Source organism: Manacus candei, unplaced genomic scaffold, assembly GCF_025592945.1.
Source record: "Manacus candei isolate 608988 ecotype Guabito, Panama unplaced genomic scaffold, ASM2559294v1 h1tg000052l, whole genome shotgun sequence".
Classification (NCBI taxonomy): domain Eukaryota; kingdom Metazoa; phylum Chordata; class Aves; order Passeriformes; family Pipridae; genus Manacus; species Manacus candei.
In genome coordinates, this window is record NW_026138100.1 from 890,251 (window position 1) to 906,424 (window position 16,174).

Below are 16,174 nucleotides of genomic sequence, written 5' to 3' on the forward strand. Positions count from 1 at the left end.
CTCCTTGTGATTTCCTTCATTGACTCCTTTCAAATCCATTTGGCATATTGCTGTACTAGCGCTAGATCCCACCTAAAGCCAGTACCATGCCAATTTGTGCTTACTGTGGTTTCTGCCTTCACCAATACTTTTCTTCTAGATGTAATGCCTTTAACCCTCAAAAAAGCTCACCAACAATATATTTACTCTCACTGTTAACCACGAGTGTGTTGAGGGATAGCCAGAAAGCTTACCTTTAAGTGTATTTAGAACAAATTGTGTCAAGGTCATAAGGGGTTTTTATCTTTGTCATGAGGCCATCCAGGAAATGACTGAACCAAACTGTGCAGCCCAGCCAAAAAGAAAAACACAAAGTGTAGGAAAATAAAGTTCCATTGGGTTCACTCTTCGTTTGCATAACATTTCTTGATTGGACTCACGTAAAAGTGCTAATTATACAATTCTTTTCATTGGCTTTACTTTCTTACTTTCTCTTTGCTTCCATTTGTAGTGTTTTGCCAAGCCACATGATTTCTCTTTTGAATCACCATCCGTTTCCTAACTTGTCCTTAAAAGTTTTTCCCTTGGCAGGGCCACATGCTCTTCTCATGCCCTCTGAAGCTTCAGGGACAGAGGACAGACACTCAAGGAATATATCCTTAAGTGGGAGGACAGTGTTTTGTTTTCAGCCTTATTTTTACTGCTATGTATTTGTTTAGCAGTCTTTCAGATGCCTGTAATAAGTGAGTAATTCCATAGTTTCGGTTTCCAAGGTCTACTTGCAAAGTTGAGGTTCCATTTGGTCTGTAATGACCAGGACCCTAGATAGGTAATCATTAGAGACAAATAGAATCATTAGAGACCCTAGATAGGTTAATGAAGGACTTATATGTTGCTTAACCTTATGTTTAACAAAGTAATTGCTGTCTTTGGAAAGCTGGCAATCGTAGGAGGCTCCTGTGCAAAGAAGTGTAAAAGCAATTGCTAGTGCCTGTTCTCTTCCTTGAATTCCATGCCTTGAGTTTGTCTGAAGGGGAAGTGGAAGGCTGACATTTGTGCCATTTTGCCATGGGAACAAAAGAAAATAAAATGTTTGGCTCCCTGAAATTTATCTGCATGTGAGCAGCCTGTTCAGCCTGGCATGTGAGGGTAGTACTGTGGCTGTCTCCACAAGAGTGATGAATTGTGCCACAAGGAAGGCAGCATGAGTGTAAGAGGTGCAGTTTTGTTTGAGCCTTACATAGACCGTGTAAAAAAGCAGCTCACTTGAATCGTAGTCTGGCACTGTATGATCGTGTGTGATCTTAGCAAAGCCCAGCCCAGATGAAAGTCTGCCAGTAGCAAAATGTAAGCATGGTATAAGGTTATTTAAAAGTACCAGACCAACAGTTGCTCATTAATCGAAGTAAACAAATTCAGAAGCAGCCAAAGTAACTATGTAGCAAGTCCTCATTATACTTTTTTTTTATCCAAAAAGTATTCATTTTTATAGTTCATTTTGTCCAGATGAACTCTAATTGTAAGGAAAGGTAAGGTGAACCATTTAAACACTGGAAGGAATCTTCCCCAGGGTGTTGCATTGATCTCATGTCGGGTCATCCCCTGGGACAGGTTAGTTCTGTAACACATTGGGTTTTGCGCACTTCCGTTACCTTATGTCTGCCCTGTGATAGTGCTTTGCTAAGCAGCATTTGCCGTCTGTAGTTCCAGATGGTTGCAACCAGCTAGGCTGATCCTTTTCCATCCATTGGCTGACTTTGGTTAAGGGACAGATGGCATGTTCCTTCTTTTCTTATGTTTACCTCTATTGTTTTATTCTGCTCCACACAAAAATCACGGGTCAAAGCATGCCAGCTTTGTCGTATTCAGTGTAATAAAGTTCAACCTAATTCTGGGTGATTTTTCTTCCTGTAGGACTTCTTTGGAAAACATTATCAGTCTTGGTCTTCATATGCCTGAGATGTTTTTATGTCCCAGTTGGTCTTAGCAGGTTCTCAGAGACCCACTGTGATAATGCATGACTTCTAGGAAGCCTATAGAGAAGAGGATACTTTGCTTCCATTTTTCCTGCTGTTCAGCTATTCATATCTTGGCACTTATGTGTCAGCAGGTGCGTAAAGAGCTAGGCTCTGCCAGTGCCAAGACTGGCCCAGAAGAGAGATTTCTCGTGGGGTACTTTACACTTGCAATATTTTTCGGGCTGTCCATCATAACCTTTTTTTTTTTTTCTGGCCTCTGTGCACTAGTCAAATAGCCCAAGTTTATTCTGAGCAGGCACCAATAGCTGTCATAACAGATGGACAACTGTGTTGGAAACCAAGAAACTATGTACTGTATGCACACTGAGTGTACACTGAACCAGTGTACTGGTTCAGGTCATTCACATAACTAACTGGCTGAAGTCTGCATGTCTGTGGTTAGAATAAGATGCCATGGATTAACTGCAAACCTCAGTTTTAACTTTCCTAAGTCAGAAGTGTAGGAAACAACTTATGCCTGCACTATTGCACACACCAGTAATTCTCTGACCTTGCTGTACTCACCCCATGTTTCTTTCACTTTCTTTTACCGAGCCCCTAAATTAGCTGTAAGGTCATGAGCCATATCGGTTTGGACGTAACTGAATACTTCCCTTCTGATCTCAATTAAAGTCCTATCTGTTGGCTCTCAAACTTTAAACTTGGATTTATCATTACTGTGTTGAGATCCCCTGTACACGGCCATTGAAAAGCTCTTTGTCCAGTTATTGGGTTTTACTGCTATAAACAATGTCTTTTTTTATTACTAGAAAACTATGGCTCAAATTCAAGGTAAGAAAGCAATGGTGTTTTAATTAGAAAATTACTTACCTGTCCCAGCTAAGGTAAGCTAAAACCATTATTTCTGTAAATTTTTTGTGGGTTTATATTGTCTTTGACTTTCAGACATAGGATATGTTTAAAGAATTTGTGCACACTTTGGAGAAAATTTAGCCTAGTGCAAACTTTACCTGAGACATCTGTCCTGTCCTCAGTCTAGAGGAAATAATGGTTTTTCTCTGGGATCCTGGTAAATAGTCTCTGACAAGAACCAAGCCACATTTCATACTGACAAATGAGCAGGATATTAGAACTATTTTCTGTGGATCCCAGTCCATGAATTGTGTGGAGAGTAGTCAAAGGGTTATTTTTTTTCAATGCTGTTTCGATGACTAGCACAAAAAAGTGCAAATATGAATTTGTATGGTTCTGGTGAGGGGTGAATGTTTCATATTTATATGTTCTATGGATTCCAAGTGATATTTTACCTGATTTTCCATTTGTTTTCTATCCTGTTATTGGTGAAATATTATTTATGTGCCACATCTGCTACTAAACTGTAGTATTCAGTTGTAGTTTGGCCGCAGGCATGTAAGTAAAAACATGAGATTTTTTTCCAGGCTGAAAGTCAAGGGGAGGAAAAAAAAAGAAAAAAAGTTAAAACCTCTGTGAATTCAAAGAGTAAAACAGATTCACACTGTTGATTAGAGCAGTATTTGGTCAAAGAACAATGATGTCCATGTCTATCCATAATCATTTGCTGAATGCCCCATTTTGCTACCTATAAATGTGTAGCTAATTGTTCAGAAGCATATATTTAAAAATGTCTTGTCTTTTTTTTCTTCTTAGTTTGTCGTGACGATGTTTTGGAGCATCTATATCTATGACAGGGAACTGGTTTACCCAAAGCTACTTGATAATTTTATACCAGCATGGTTAAATCATGGAATGGTGAGTAAAAGTAATGCAAACACTTTCTTGCATAAAGAAAAGTCAAGACTCTGATTTCCCCGTGCATGACTCTGCATACACTTAGAGCTAATGCCCTCAGAAATGATTAAAGAATGTGGTTTGCAAGCAAGAGTAACATCTTTCCTTCCTTGACTCCTTGAGTCATATTTGAATCTTTATTAGCTTGGAACAGTGGAGATTTGAACTTACGTGTCTTACATCGCAGGCTAGTTGTGGGGGTCAGCTGTTTTCTGTGATAAGGTAGTTTTCTCAGAGAAATGCCACCCTGTTCATGAGGAAATTTAATCAAAAGAGACTTCCACAAAACAGAAGTTCTGACTTAGACAAATCTTGCTCTAAAATGACAGAAACACTTAATTGAAAGATTTTTTTTGGCATTCTACCAAAATATAATTTATGATGGAAATGTTTTTATTATAATGTTTGTTCAAAAATCTGCTTTTGGACTTGTATGTTTTTAGAAAAAAAATTGAAATAATTACTGATTTCTCAAGCACACTAAACTTATGTAGCAGAACCTGTATCTGACTATTTTTAATAATGTGAAATTCTATGCAACAGTGCAGAGTTTCAAAATTGCTGCATTGGTAATCATAAAGGTAGTTTCTTCACAAGAAATCTGACCTTTTAATCCCTCTCTGGTATGTCAAGTCAGACATTCTTTCTCTCAACTATATGTTTAAATGCTAAGGGAAAGATAAGGCCACACTTTGCTATCAGGTACTTTCTGCTGTTTAGGCAGCGTTATGCAGTGTCGTGTTTCCTTCTCTAGTTGCATCTGTGCAAAATGTTTCATTGTTACTTTGTTCTCCATATCAAGGCATGGCAAACCGTTTGGCACTGCTGTTCATTAGTAGATGACAGCAGAGCTCATCCTTAAGGGTGTGTCTCTTGTATCACCACAGCAGATCAAGATTTGTCCGCTAGTGCTGGGCATGATAAATTGGTCCTTTGCAGAGTGGGGCAGATGGCACTACTGTTCCCTAATTTTTTTGTAAAAGGCACAGTACAAGTGTTGCTGCTTACAGGAGGAGGATCAGCTTTTACTAGATATTGTACTGTTTTATGATGTTTTAAAAGGAACAGCATGATATTATATGTGTGTAGAGCAGAGAAAAGAGTCTGATGACTCCCACTGTGTTTGTTCAGGCTGTCCTCCCTCGAGTTTTGAGGTTACAAGCTGAACACTTGCAAACACTGCCAAACCATGCATACCTTGATTTTTTTCCCCACAACAGATCAGTGGCAGGTCTGATGACATTTCTTCCAGGTGACATTCCACATACTGGAAGTACCTAACCTGTAACATTTTTCATGAATTGTGAAGCAGTTTTATGTTGTTGTATAGTGTGAAGCAGTTGGCAACAAACAGCTGTTTCAGGAAGTCTTCTCTCTCAGCCATAACTGAGAGGCGACTCAAGCTCACATTGCTTTGTAGAAATGTCTGCTTAGTGGAATATATGAAGAAGGCTTTTTTATTTGTAATTTTTGGACATCATAGAGTTTGCTGAAATGTATTGTATGCAAGCATCTTAGACTTTTTTTCAACTTGAAGTATTTTAGAAAGCATTTTTGAAAGACTTTTGTAATGGAATTGTTTTCTGCATCAATCTCCATTTATCCAAGTGTTCCTTTAGCTCAATCACAGGGAAAGCTTATGGCTGTGGGCTTTTCACCATATTTTAGTCACATTTTTTCTGATATTTTACCTATCATTTTATCCTCATCAGCTTTCATGCTAATTAATTCTGATGCATTGCCCATAATAATATGAAAGGTTATTAAACTACCTTGAGAATGCCAGCACTTCACTTACTAGTAGTTACAATTTTGACATTGGCAAATTTTAGAGAATAAAATTTTCACCTGTGGGAAATGGGTAGGACCTCTGGGAATACAGTTTAGAAAAGTCAGGATCCCTGGCTGGTTTTTTATACTGAAATAAACATTTATCCTCATGTGTTTCTTCACATTTTGACATCAGCTGTGCACATTCAATGATAATTTTTCTGAATGCAAGGGTGGCCGTGCTGGAGCCCAACCTTGTACAACAAAATTCACACAAGAGACTCGTTAGCCTTGGCAGAGTGAAACCTGTCAGTGAGAGGTGGGTTGTTTTGCCTCTGTAGCACTGCTGATACATCCCACTTTTGTGTGAGCTTCCCCTGCAGTACCTGGTGCAGCTCTTAGGAATCTGACCGCAAGTGTTACTTAACCTGTGAATACTCTTTCCAGGTTTTTTCACAACAGTTTCCCCAAAAAGTGTATTTAGCACAAAAAAAAGCCATGAAAAGCGGAAAATGTAAAACTATACATTTTTCACAGTAAAAAGATTCCTAGTTTACTTGAAAAGTCATATTTTTGAAAGTTTCTGGCAAAGGTATTATGACCAGCTGTAACAACTTGCTCAACTGTCAACATCAGCCTTCAAAATCCATATATAGAAAAGGAGTGAAAAGTCATGAAATCTGGCTGTAATAATAGCAATCATATTTCCATTAGTAGTAGAATATTTGAGAGTGTTCATACTTTAGAATATTTGAGAGTATTCATACTTCAGAAGCATTTTAAGGTGGCTATAAAGAAGGCTGTATGCAGAAACTGTTTGAAAGGCTGCATTAGCCCAGGCAGAAGTGGTTTGGGCAAGCAGTGTCTGCTGCTTTTTTAGGTTATAATAATTAGTTCTCATCGTCCTTTTTCTTCTCCTCCTTTCCCATCCCTTCTCTACAGTTACAACACCATCTATACTTGAAATTCTGTTTTCTTGAATACTTAGTACTGTCTTGTTAATACTCAGAGATATCACTCCTTCATAGCAATACTTTTTCAACATAAAAAAAATAAATCCTAATTATAGAAAAAAATCCCCTCTAGAGATGGAAAACACAAACTAAATGAGCCTTGGAACTATGTGGTCCTATTGCCGATTTAATCTTAATATTTTTTATAAAGTTTCATAGAATCAAAGGAGAGGCTAATCATTGTGCACGAAATAAAAAGCCACAAACATAAAATTGCGTATGGTGTCAAGAACTCTGTTTCCATTTTATATATCTATCTATGTATACACACTGTAGTAGTTACCAATATAATTCCTGTGTATGGGGAAATTTGTACAGTAAGTGGTGCCTTGTAGTACCAAATAGTTCTTCATACATGTAGATTCATACACCTGTGAAAGGTATCACTAACAGAGTTGTACTGTGCCATAAAACTGATATTTTCATCATCTCAGTCAGTTGCTTCATCCATAACCAGTAGCATCACTATGACTTGAGAAATGACCAGGGAAATCAGTGGCAGGGTTGCTGTTGATTTCTTCAATGAAGAAGGGATTTCATCTCTGTTTACTGTGTGAAGGAGCACATCTGAGTCGCACAAGTTAAGCTTCTATCGGACAAAATAACTACCTGTCTAAAGAGAGCTGTTGTAGAATAGGGCTGTGTCTCAGCTGTGATCTGTTTCTGAACTGTCAGATGCACTTCCTAGATTTATTAGTCATGCAGATGAATTCATCTTTGCGGGCTACAATTTTAGTTGCCAAATTACTGAACTCTTTCATCAAATATGTCATTTGTGTTCTTGAGACTGTGCTGCAGTTTGGATCCATATCAGCTCATAATTCAACAGGTGCATTTTCCATGGGAAATAGTCTTTCCCATTTTCTGATGGCTGTCTATCTGGTCTTTATCAGTATTAGGAATTTTTAATTAAAGGCTAACCTTTAGTGTTTAAAACTAATGAGTCATAGTAATAGGCTTTTTATCAGCTCCTTCCTTGCACCTTTTTGTGTTGGGACTGGACAGGTTGATGCATGGATAACATTTGTTTCCGTAAGTTATATTCCCTTCAGTATTAGCACAGGCTATATAAGTAGAGGTTGCTCCTATTCTAACCAATGCACACATAAACAGATATGTAGTCTGAATTAATTTAAGCTTGAGCATTGCTGATTTTGAGCCAGATTACATGGCAGGACTCCCTGAGGTATCTATCCAAGTTAGCATACCATTTCAGCAAGAGTCCTTCTTTGTTTTTCGCAGACGCTGTCTCAAATTTGTTTTAAAAATGTGAATCATCTTTTGTTTGTGGTGAAGAAAGCAAAATGCAGAGATAGAAACTACTTACTGAGAGGTTTAAGTGGCTCTGGAGGTCACAAAGTATTGTCTTCATATGAGAACTTTAGAGGAGAGGTCAGGAAGAGGGGAAGAAGAATATGCTCTGCATCTGTGGAGTTGGAGAAAGGATTATTTCATTACTTCTGTGCCACTGCAGTCTGTATGAGCTCTTCCAGTTTTGTCCTCTTGTTATTTTTTAATGTTGCTTTTGGGAAATGGGAAAAAAAGACATTTCTAGAAAGACTTACCCTCTGTCCTTGTATTCAGGAGAATGCACAAAAGCTGGGACAAATAGCAGAAAAAGACAAGTTATGGAGAGGAAGGAGCCTGTCCAAGTGATATATCTCTACTTATTTCACAAGTTATCTCTCTTTTCTTATTGCTGAAAAGTTGAGTGCACCAGAGAGTGATACAGAGTCCTGCTGACCACCTCTCCAGCTGTTTTTCCTAACAGCCTTATCTTCAGTCTGGTGGCCTTGGCTTGTGTGTGTCTCTTTGTTTTACTGATGGAAAGGACATAACCCTGTTGGAGTGAATCCAGAGTAGAGCCATGAAGATGATTGGAGGGATGGAACACCTCTCCTATGAAGAAAGGATGAGAAAATTAGCATTGTTCAACCTGGAGAAGTGAAGGCGCCAGGGTGACTTTATTGCAACCTTTCAGTTCTTGAAGAGGTCCCCCAAGACAGATGGAGAGATACTTTTTACAAGGAGATGTAGTGATAGGACTAGGGGGAATGGCTTCAAACTGAGAGAGAGTAGGTTTAGATTAGGTATTAGGAAGAAATTCTTTACTGTGAAGGTGGTAAGGCACTGGAACAGGTTTCCCAGAGCAGCTGTGGATGCCTCATACCTTGAAGCATTTAAGGCCAGGTTGGATGGGGCTCTGAGAAATCTAGTCTAGTGGAAGGTGTTCCTGCCCAGGGCAGGGTGGTTGGAACTAGATGATCTTTAAGTCCCTTCCAAACCAAATCATTCTGTGATTTTATGAAAGCTTTTTTTCTAGTGTAAATCTTTTTTCCTTGATGATTCGACAAGTAAAAAAATAGAAAAGTTGTACAAAAATCAAAACTCATAGTAACCTGACATAGAGAGATTGAAAGGTCCAACACTGGTGAGTTTTTTGACAAATCTATCTCTTCATCATTCGCAGGTCAGCTGCTGCACGGTGCTTGCTCTGATGTACAAACAAGGAGATGTCCTTTCTTTCATCAGTGTTTCCATCTAGCATGTTAACCTAATAATCCTTTTCAGAAATGAGTAATTTGAAAGAGTGCATTATACTTCTTGGGGATGCTTCCTAACAGAGCAACATCCCATGTATGCGCTCTCTTTATGCCTTCTAATGCCTTATGCTTATGACTAGAAGATACTTATATTTTTCTGAGATTTGTTTCTAAATCCAATTTAAGGCTTTCAGGGATATTCCAAGTCAACTGCTCTTCTTAATTTACCTACAATATTTTCATATGTTAGGTGTGAATAAAGTTTTCAGTGCTCCAGAAAGGAGTTTCTGCTTGTTACGTAACTTGCAAAGTTTTCTGATAAAAATCAGGAAAAATTTTTAATTTAATATCCAACAGAATACCCACACCTAGATGGCTATTATTTAAACATCTATCTGATGGAAAGAGTAGCAATTGAAGCTGGTTGCCTGGGGACTCAGAATATTTGCAAAACCCGTGAAAATAATGTTGTTGGATTTGTACACTTCTTGCATGTTCATGCTGCAGTTACATGGCTCCATCTGCTATCTTTCCTCATTATCTGCCAGTTCCACCACTGGAGCATAAATACAGTGGTATCAATTATCTCCCTGCTCTGGGGAGAAAAACAGCAGCAGCTTAAAAGATTCTTTTGATCTTCTGTTACTTATGTGAAGGGCTTGGAAATTAGTGGTGTGTCAAAACCTGTGATAGTGTAGCACCTGAAAATTGAGAGAGGCTGCTAGGATGAAGAAGTCCAAATTACCTGAGTGGCATCCTCTAGGAGCATTAGGAAAACCCCTTTACCTAACACAATAACAGCACAGTAGTTTTTCTGAAGTAGGAGGCTGGCCTTAACCATGTTGCATATCTGCCAGAGGACACTCATCAAGGTAAGGTGAAGACAGCTTTATAACTGAACACAGATGCTGAATGTTTCTGATTACTTGCTTTTTCCAGTCATCTGGAGAAAACGCACACAGAGGCTCCTCCTGGTGTAAATGACCCCAACCCTTAGTAATGAGGAAGCTTTTCTAAAACTTTTTTGAATATTTAGTAACAGCTAAACATGTGAGCCGTATTCTAGGTGTGAGCATTGCAAATTAAAAGCCTGAGAGCTGAAATCCCCAGATGAGGTCTCTTTCAGAGGTTTAGCCACCTTCTGTTGACAATATCACATAACTATGTCTGTAAGCACAGAGGATGAGAGCATCTAGTGTCAACATCAAGTTGTGGGAGTTACTACCAAAGGAGGAGAGTAGGGGAGAGAATCAGTGAGAGAGCATAAAAAGGGAGGTTAGGGAAAGATAGCTGAATGAGAAGAAAAGACAGGCGGGAAGAAAGAGATGAATCAAAAAATCAGCTGATGCTATTCCAACTCCTACCTAAAAAAAAAAAAAAAAGAAGAAAAAAACCAAAACAGATGAGGCAAGTGAATAAAAAAAAGAGCCACAGAATAATGTAGACAAGCTGGAAGACACTCAAAATTCTAAAGAGGACCTGAGGGAGGAGGAGGAGGAAAGGAGTAGCAAGGAAATAAACAGTAAAAAAGATGAATGTGTTTTCTTCCATTGTTTCACTGGGAAGACTTCCCTCAGATGTATTAGTTAGAGGAATTGAGAGCAAGGAATTGAGAGCTTATGGATGCTCTGTGAGAAGAGGAGAATTTCTTCTGTTGCTGTTGGATGTAGTTTATGGGTCAGATGAAGTAGTATTTGCACAGTGACATTCCAGGAGCTTCAAAACCTTGGAAAAAGTTTAGGATGAAAACCACCTGCAACCATGCAGTAGTATGAGGCCTGTGTTCATATAAAACATATCTGGGTGATACCAGTAAAATGATGTTGATATCTTTGCATTGCTGTCTATACTTTTATCTGACAGTGCTGTACGTTATCTTGACCATCTGTTTGACTCTCACAACTTCAGTCCTGCTGTTGATGAAAGCCCACATTTTTTCATATCAGCTGTGAAGTGTGAGTTGCATTGCATATTAAAACAGATGTGGTTTGCTAAAGGTTGCAGGTGTGCAGGAAGTACCAGAGGTAAGGAGATGTACTGTCTGTGTTTCAAACTGCCCCACTTAAACAGCCAAAAGTAGGTATAACCCTGGAAGTCATAATTATGCCGATAGTAATAATACTGGTAATAAAAGCTTAAAGCCAGATTTTCAGCTGAAGTCACTCATACAAATGTTTGTTAAGGCGATTATTATGGGCACAAAGCAAATAACTAAAGAAAAGCTCCAAAAGAACACATGAAGGGATACTTAGATTTTCTGCCTTACTCTGGGTGTGGAGTACATACTGAGAAGCAGAGTTTGGCTGTGGACTGCTAGGTCTGTTTGTTAAACCAGCAGTGGTGTGGGATGGAAATGCGTTTGTTTCGTTCTGTAATTTTGACAATATTAGGAATGCTGGTTTTGTTTTAACATTTGTGCAGCTTATATTGCTTGCCATAATCACTGCTGGAGCTGTGCACAACTGTTTTGTAATGCTTAAGCTGTAGGCATTTCTCTGGTGCAACTGCTTGATTTATCAGATATATGATTTACAGGTTATAAATGTAAATAAATGTTCAACTTTTAAATACGTCCAAAATATATTCATAAGTGGTATGCATTTTTTATAAAAATCTGTGCTCTTCTCAGTTAAAATCAGACACTTGTTTTGTCTTGACATAGTAAATTTCTGGTTTCTTCTCTGAGTTTTTTTTCAGAGAACATAGGCAGATAGTAGAGTCTAATGTTAAAGGATTTATTATTATGATTACTAATGAGTATATTCAAACAGTGTCTTTTATAAAGAAAACAGAACATTTCACTGGAAAAAAATATGTATTGGAGGAGGGTTGCTTATGTTGAAGAAAATTTAATAAGTCAGCTGCCAGCTACAAGTTGTGTACTCTGAGCACTCCATATGCAAGTCATCCTGGAGGTGATCACCACAGAGAGCTTTGTCCCTTTAGCAGCTCATGCAAACACAGGGTACAATGCAAATATCTCTTTGAAAGTATAGTAGTTTAATAAGTATTAATTGTCTAATTTTATGTATTTAAGGGACTTTGCTTTGCTTTATGATTACAGTAAAATGCCGTGTTACGTATCCTTGGACACACTGGTTACCATTAATACTCAGATAAGAATTTGACTTTACATACAATAGAAGTGGGACTGTACTATATTGTACCCACCTTACTAAACTGTGCTGTTAGTGTTCACACGTGGCAAATATGACTTAATCAGACCACAAATATTTTGCAGCATTCCATGGTATCTCATTTATTTGTTTAATGTGCCGCTATAGCAACTGGATTCCATCCTTTTAGATTCTTTTTTTCACAGACCTATGATCTACTTGGTTGAAGCTTGGCAGACAGCTTTTCCTTCAATTGAAGGCATATGTACTAACTCAGTGACCAGATTTTTACCTATTTATCATTGTTGGAAAGTGCGTTATTTCACATGGACCCAATACCGGAAGAATCAGCAGACGTGGTGAAGGGAGTCTGAGCCCAAAAGCTTATATGCTTTTTCCAGCCCTTGAAGTTGGTGAAATAAAAATTACTGCTTTTGCCTGTATCCTGAGATCATTATTGCTTCAGGAGAACTAATACAAGGAAATATTTTGACATTGTTTGTGTAAAAATTACTGCTTTTTAAAACTAACTTTTTTCTTTGTTAATTGCTGTCTTTTATGTGTCTTTGTATTTGGAAACAGACATCATTTCTGCAGAAGTCATTTCATATTCAGATGATTAATATGTTGAAGTAGTGCCACAGCAGTAATGTTTTATACATGCTGATAGGCAGAAATCAAGGATTTGGGGACAACCTTGGGACCTACTTTTGCTCATGGTGGGCTGTAAGCTTTGACATAACCTGACATCTGCCCTGCTGTTCAGTTCAATCCCCATATTTTTTCTTTCCCACATAGATACAAATAAGTAAAATCAATGTACATTTTTAGTAACTCCTCAAATGCAACAGGCTCAAATTCAGGATGTAGCATGAAGGGTATTTTGGACAAATGTATAAGCCATTGCCATTAATCATTCAGTTCTACAATTGTCCCTTTTACCTCTGGATATTTAAAAGCACCCAAGTTCCAGCCCAGTGCCCTACTCAGGAAAAACCATAATCTTTTGGAGGTGTCTGTTTCTATCAGAGACCATGAGTCTGACTAAGGTGACTCTTTCCCTCCCTCTGACAGCAGAGTTGTCTGAGCAAGAAAAAGCTCTGACTATGGAGAAATAGTACGGGGTGTGGAGTGTCTCAAAATGGCAAAAGGTAGACCAATAGCCAGTACATGATTTGGTCTTATATTTCCATTGCAATATTAACTGATATGCTTCAACTCTTCACAGCTTGCTTTCTCTTCAAAACAAGTAACGCTGCATATTTGAAGTGCTGCTTAAATCCTGTTTTTAAATTTCCATTTTATTCCTAGTTCTGACACTGTTTTACCCAATAATCTGAGAGAAATTATTTAGTGTTTAATCAAAAGCATTTTTTATAAGTCTTTATTAGCTGATGCCTGCGTTTTGTGGTGCTTTTTAATGATAGTTAGAAAAACAGTGCTGTCTCTTGCAGGATTTTGTAGCACTGCACCTCTGCTTCTGGTTATGAAGTGTCCCAGGCAGGGCAGCTCCTGTGCCAGACCAGACTGTGTGCACCTGCACTCTACTCCTCACTGTGCTGGGGGCTTGCTGGTTCCTCCAAGATATTTCCCATTCAGGTGCCTCAGCATCCCATTCATTCAGTTGCAATGAAGAGGTGAATTGCCTGCTGCAGATTACTTTGAAGTTCACAGATGCAAATACAACTAAGAGTTAAAGTTGATATTGTCCATTCTGCTGCAGAACAGAAGCAGCCTCTGCTTCAAATAGTTACATTACTTCCTGTTGTATACAAATTTAGTGCTCCTGATATCTCATAAGATATTCTAGGCTATGATGCATGCTGCAGAAAGTTCAAATATACCTAGAAAGGAAACTCTTCTTTATAAAAATCAGTGTAATAGTCAAATCACATACTTAAATTTATTTCCAACGGGAAGCAATTTTATTTCTTCCTAGGGCATTTAGCTTTTTATTCTGTTACTTTGAGCTTTACCAACTTTGTATAAACCCACTATGCAGAGTTCCAACTTGCTGAGTCACTGCAATACACATTTTTGTGGCTTCTTTTGCAAATGCAGTATGTAACATAGAATTTTTTTATGAACTATATAGGGGAAATATGGTCTACTGAACTTCATATTTTAAGGCACTTCTAAAAATGAAGATATGGGAAATGATATAATTTTCTGCAAAGGAAATATCCATTAAAAATGTCTTTTTAGTAACACACAGATTTACTGATGTTTCCATTTACAAACAAAATTGTGTCAACTGCAAGTTATTTAAAAATTCATACAGCTGCAAATCATTTAGAAGGTGAATTTCATAGAGACTAAGGTGGATAGGATTTTGGTCTTTGCTCCTGAAGCAGAGGAATGAAAGATGGAAAAGAGAGGGAATTGGAAGGAGAAAGAAATGCATGTGTCAGAAGCTAAGAGAAAAAGTGATAGCCTTAGAGGTTGTTAAGGAAGAGAAGATAGTAGAGGAAACCAAATGCTGAAATAAAGAGGTGCTAATAGTAGTCAGCTGGGGAGAGCCATAGAACCTGGAGGTGATAATTGTGTGTACTGTACTTGACTGAGAAAAAGCTTGAGAGAGAAGTACCCAGTTTATATTGAAAATGTCACCCATCGTTTATTTTAGGCCAACATGCAGAACTTTGGCTTCATTTGGTTTCTTGTGACCACTGGTTTTACACAGGAATTTTCTTTTTCTGCCATTTTCGTGAAGGCAGAAATCAGAAGAGTGCCCTCTGTACACATGCTGCCTCAAATATCCCCAGAGTTTGTGGGTCTTTAGATCTCACAGTTGCTTGCACTGTGCTACTGAGCCTCCTATGGTTATATTCTCTGTTATATCAACTTGGTAGATTACTGTATATAGTAAATTTATAGTAATATATATATATCTATCATGTGTGTGTATATATATAGTGTGTATATATATAGTACATACAGTGTTTGTATATATATATACACTATACATAGAGAGAAATACATCATATATAATATATATTGCTTTAAAATGGTACCTAGTACCATTATAAAGAACATCTATAATTTTATCTAAGCTAAGCTCCATTGATACAGATAGGAAATGTTTAGTCCTTAAATTTCTTTCACCCTAAATAAATAGGACAGGTAAAGACTGGCAAAAAAAGAGTTTGTATTTTTCCCGTGTTACAGAGGAGAAACTAAAACATGGAATTTGTGATTTGCCTGAGGCTACAGGCAGTCTGTTAGATTGATCTGTAAAGTGAATCTATGTTTCCTTCATTAGCCAATTTTTTTATTAAGAAACAATCTTCTCTGTCCAAACCAGGCAAAGAAGACAAATACATAGCGAATGAATGATCACTCACTTGGGTTTCAAACTCATGTACTATTGGAAGGAGGAAGTGACTCAAGTTTTGAATAGAGAGATGTTGCTCTAAGTCCTACTTCACTTAGTTACAATAGGCGTTTGTAACTATATTTTTGTTTTGTTTATATCACTGGAAGTACAGGTTCATCTCACCAACTGCTTTTGTGTTTATGTTTTCTTTTAGTGTAGCAACTACTGTCAACTTATTCCAAATAATTTGATTTTGGGTGTACCTTTTCTCTGTAAGGAGCAAAATCCCTTAGGTTTCCATTCCTTCTCAGATGACAGTTGATTTGAGAAGAGAGACTCTGACATGTAAACAGAAGGATGATTTAAGAAGGACAAACTTGGAAATTGAAAAGATGTCAAGGAGGAAAGGTCCCTCTCATTTGCCTTGTCATTTTGAAACTGTTGTTTCTTTTGTTGTCCAGGAATGCTGTTGGACCAAAGAGGGGTAGGGGTGTTCCTACTAGTGAAAATCAAGGAAAGCTGAGAGTTTGCAAATTTTTTAAAGATCTTTCAAAAGTCTCTTTTATGGAATCAAAAGCTGTGATTGTGGGTATATGACAAGAGGAAATAAAAATACTCTTAAGACAGAAAATAGCTTGTGCAAAAGTGT

At 37.8% G+C, this 16,174-nt stretch overlaps 1 protein-coding gene across 6 annotated transcripts in view; it reads left to right on the top strand.

The window, feature by feature from the left end:
• The window catches only part of AIG1 (androgen induced 1), a 123,066-nt gene that overhangs the window by 40,551 nt on the left and 66,341 nt on the right, over nt 1-16,174 (top strand). For all 6 annotated transcript variants that reach the window (XR_007906934.1, XM_051801620.1, XM_051801624.1 and 3 more), the window contains exon 3: nt 3,627-3,728. Coding sequence is in view for 5 of the 6 variants with exons in the window: in XM_051801620.1 (XP_051657580.1) it covers nt 3,627-3,728 (102 nt within the window). In the remaining variant the exon portion in view is untranslated. The remainder of the gene's footprint in view (nt 1-3,626; nt 3,729-16,174) is intronic.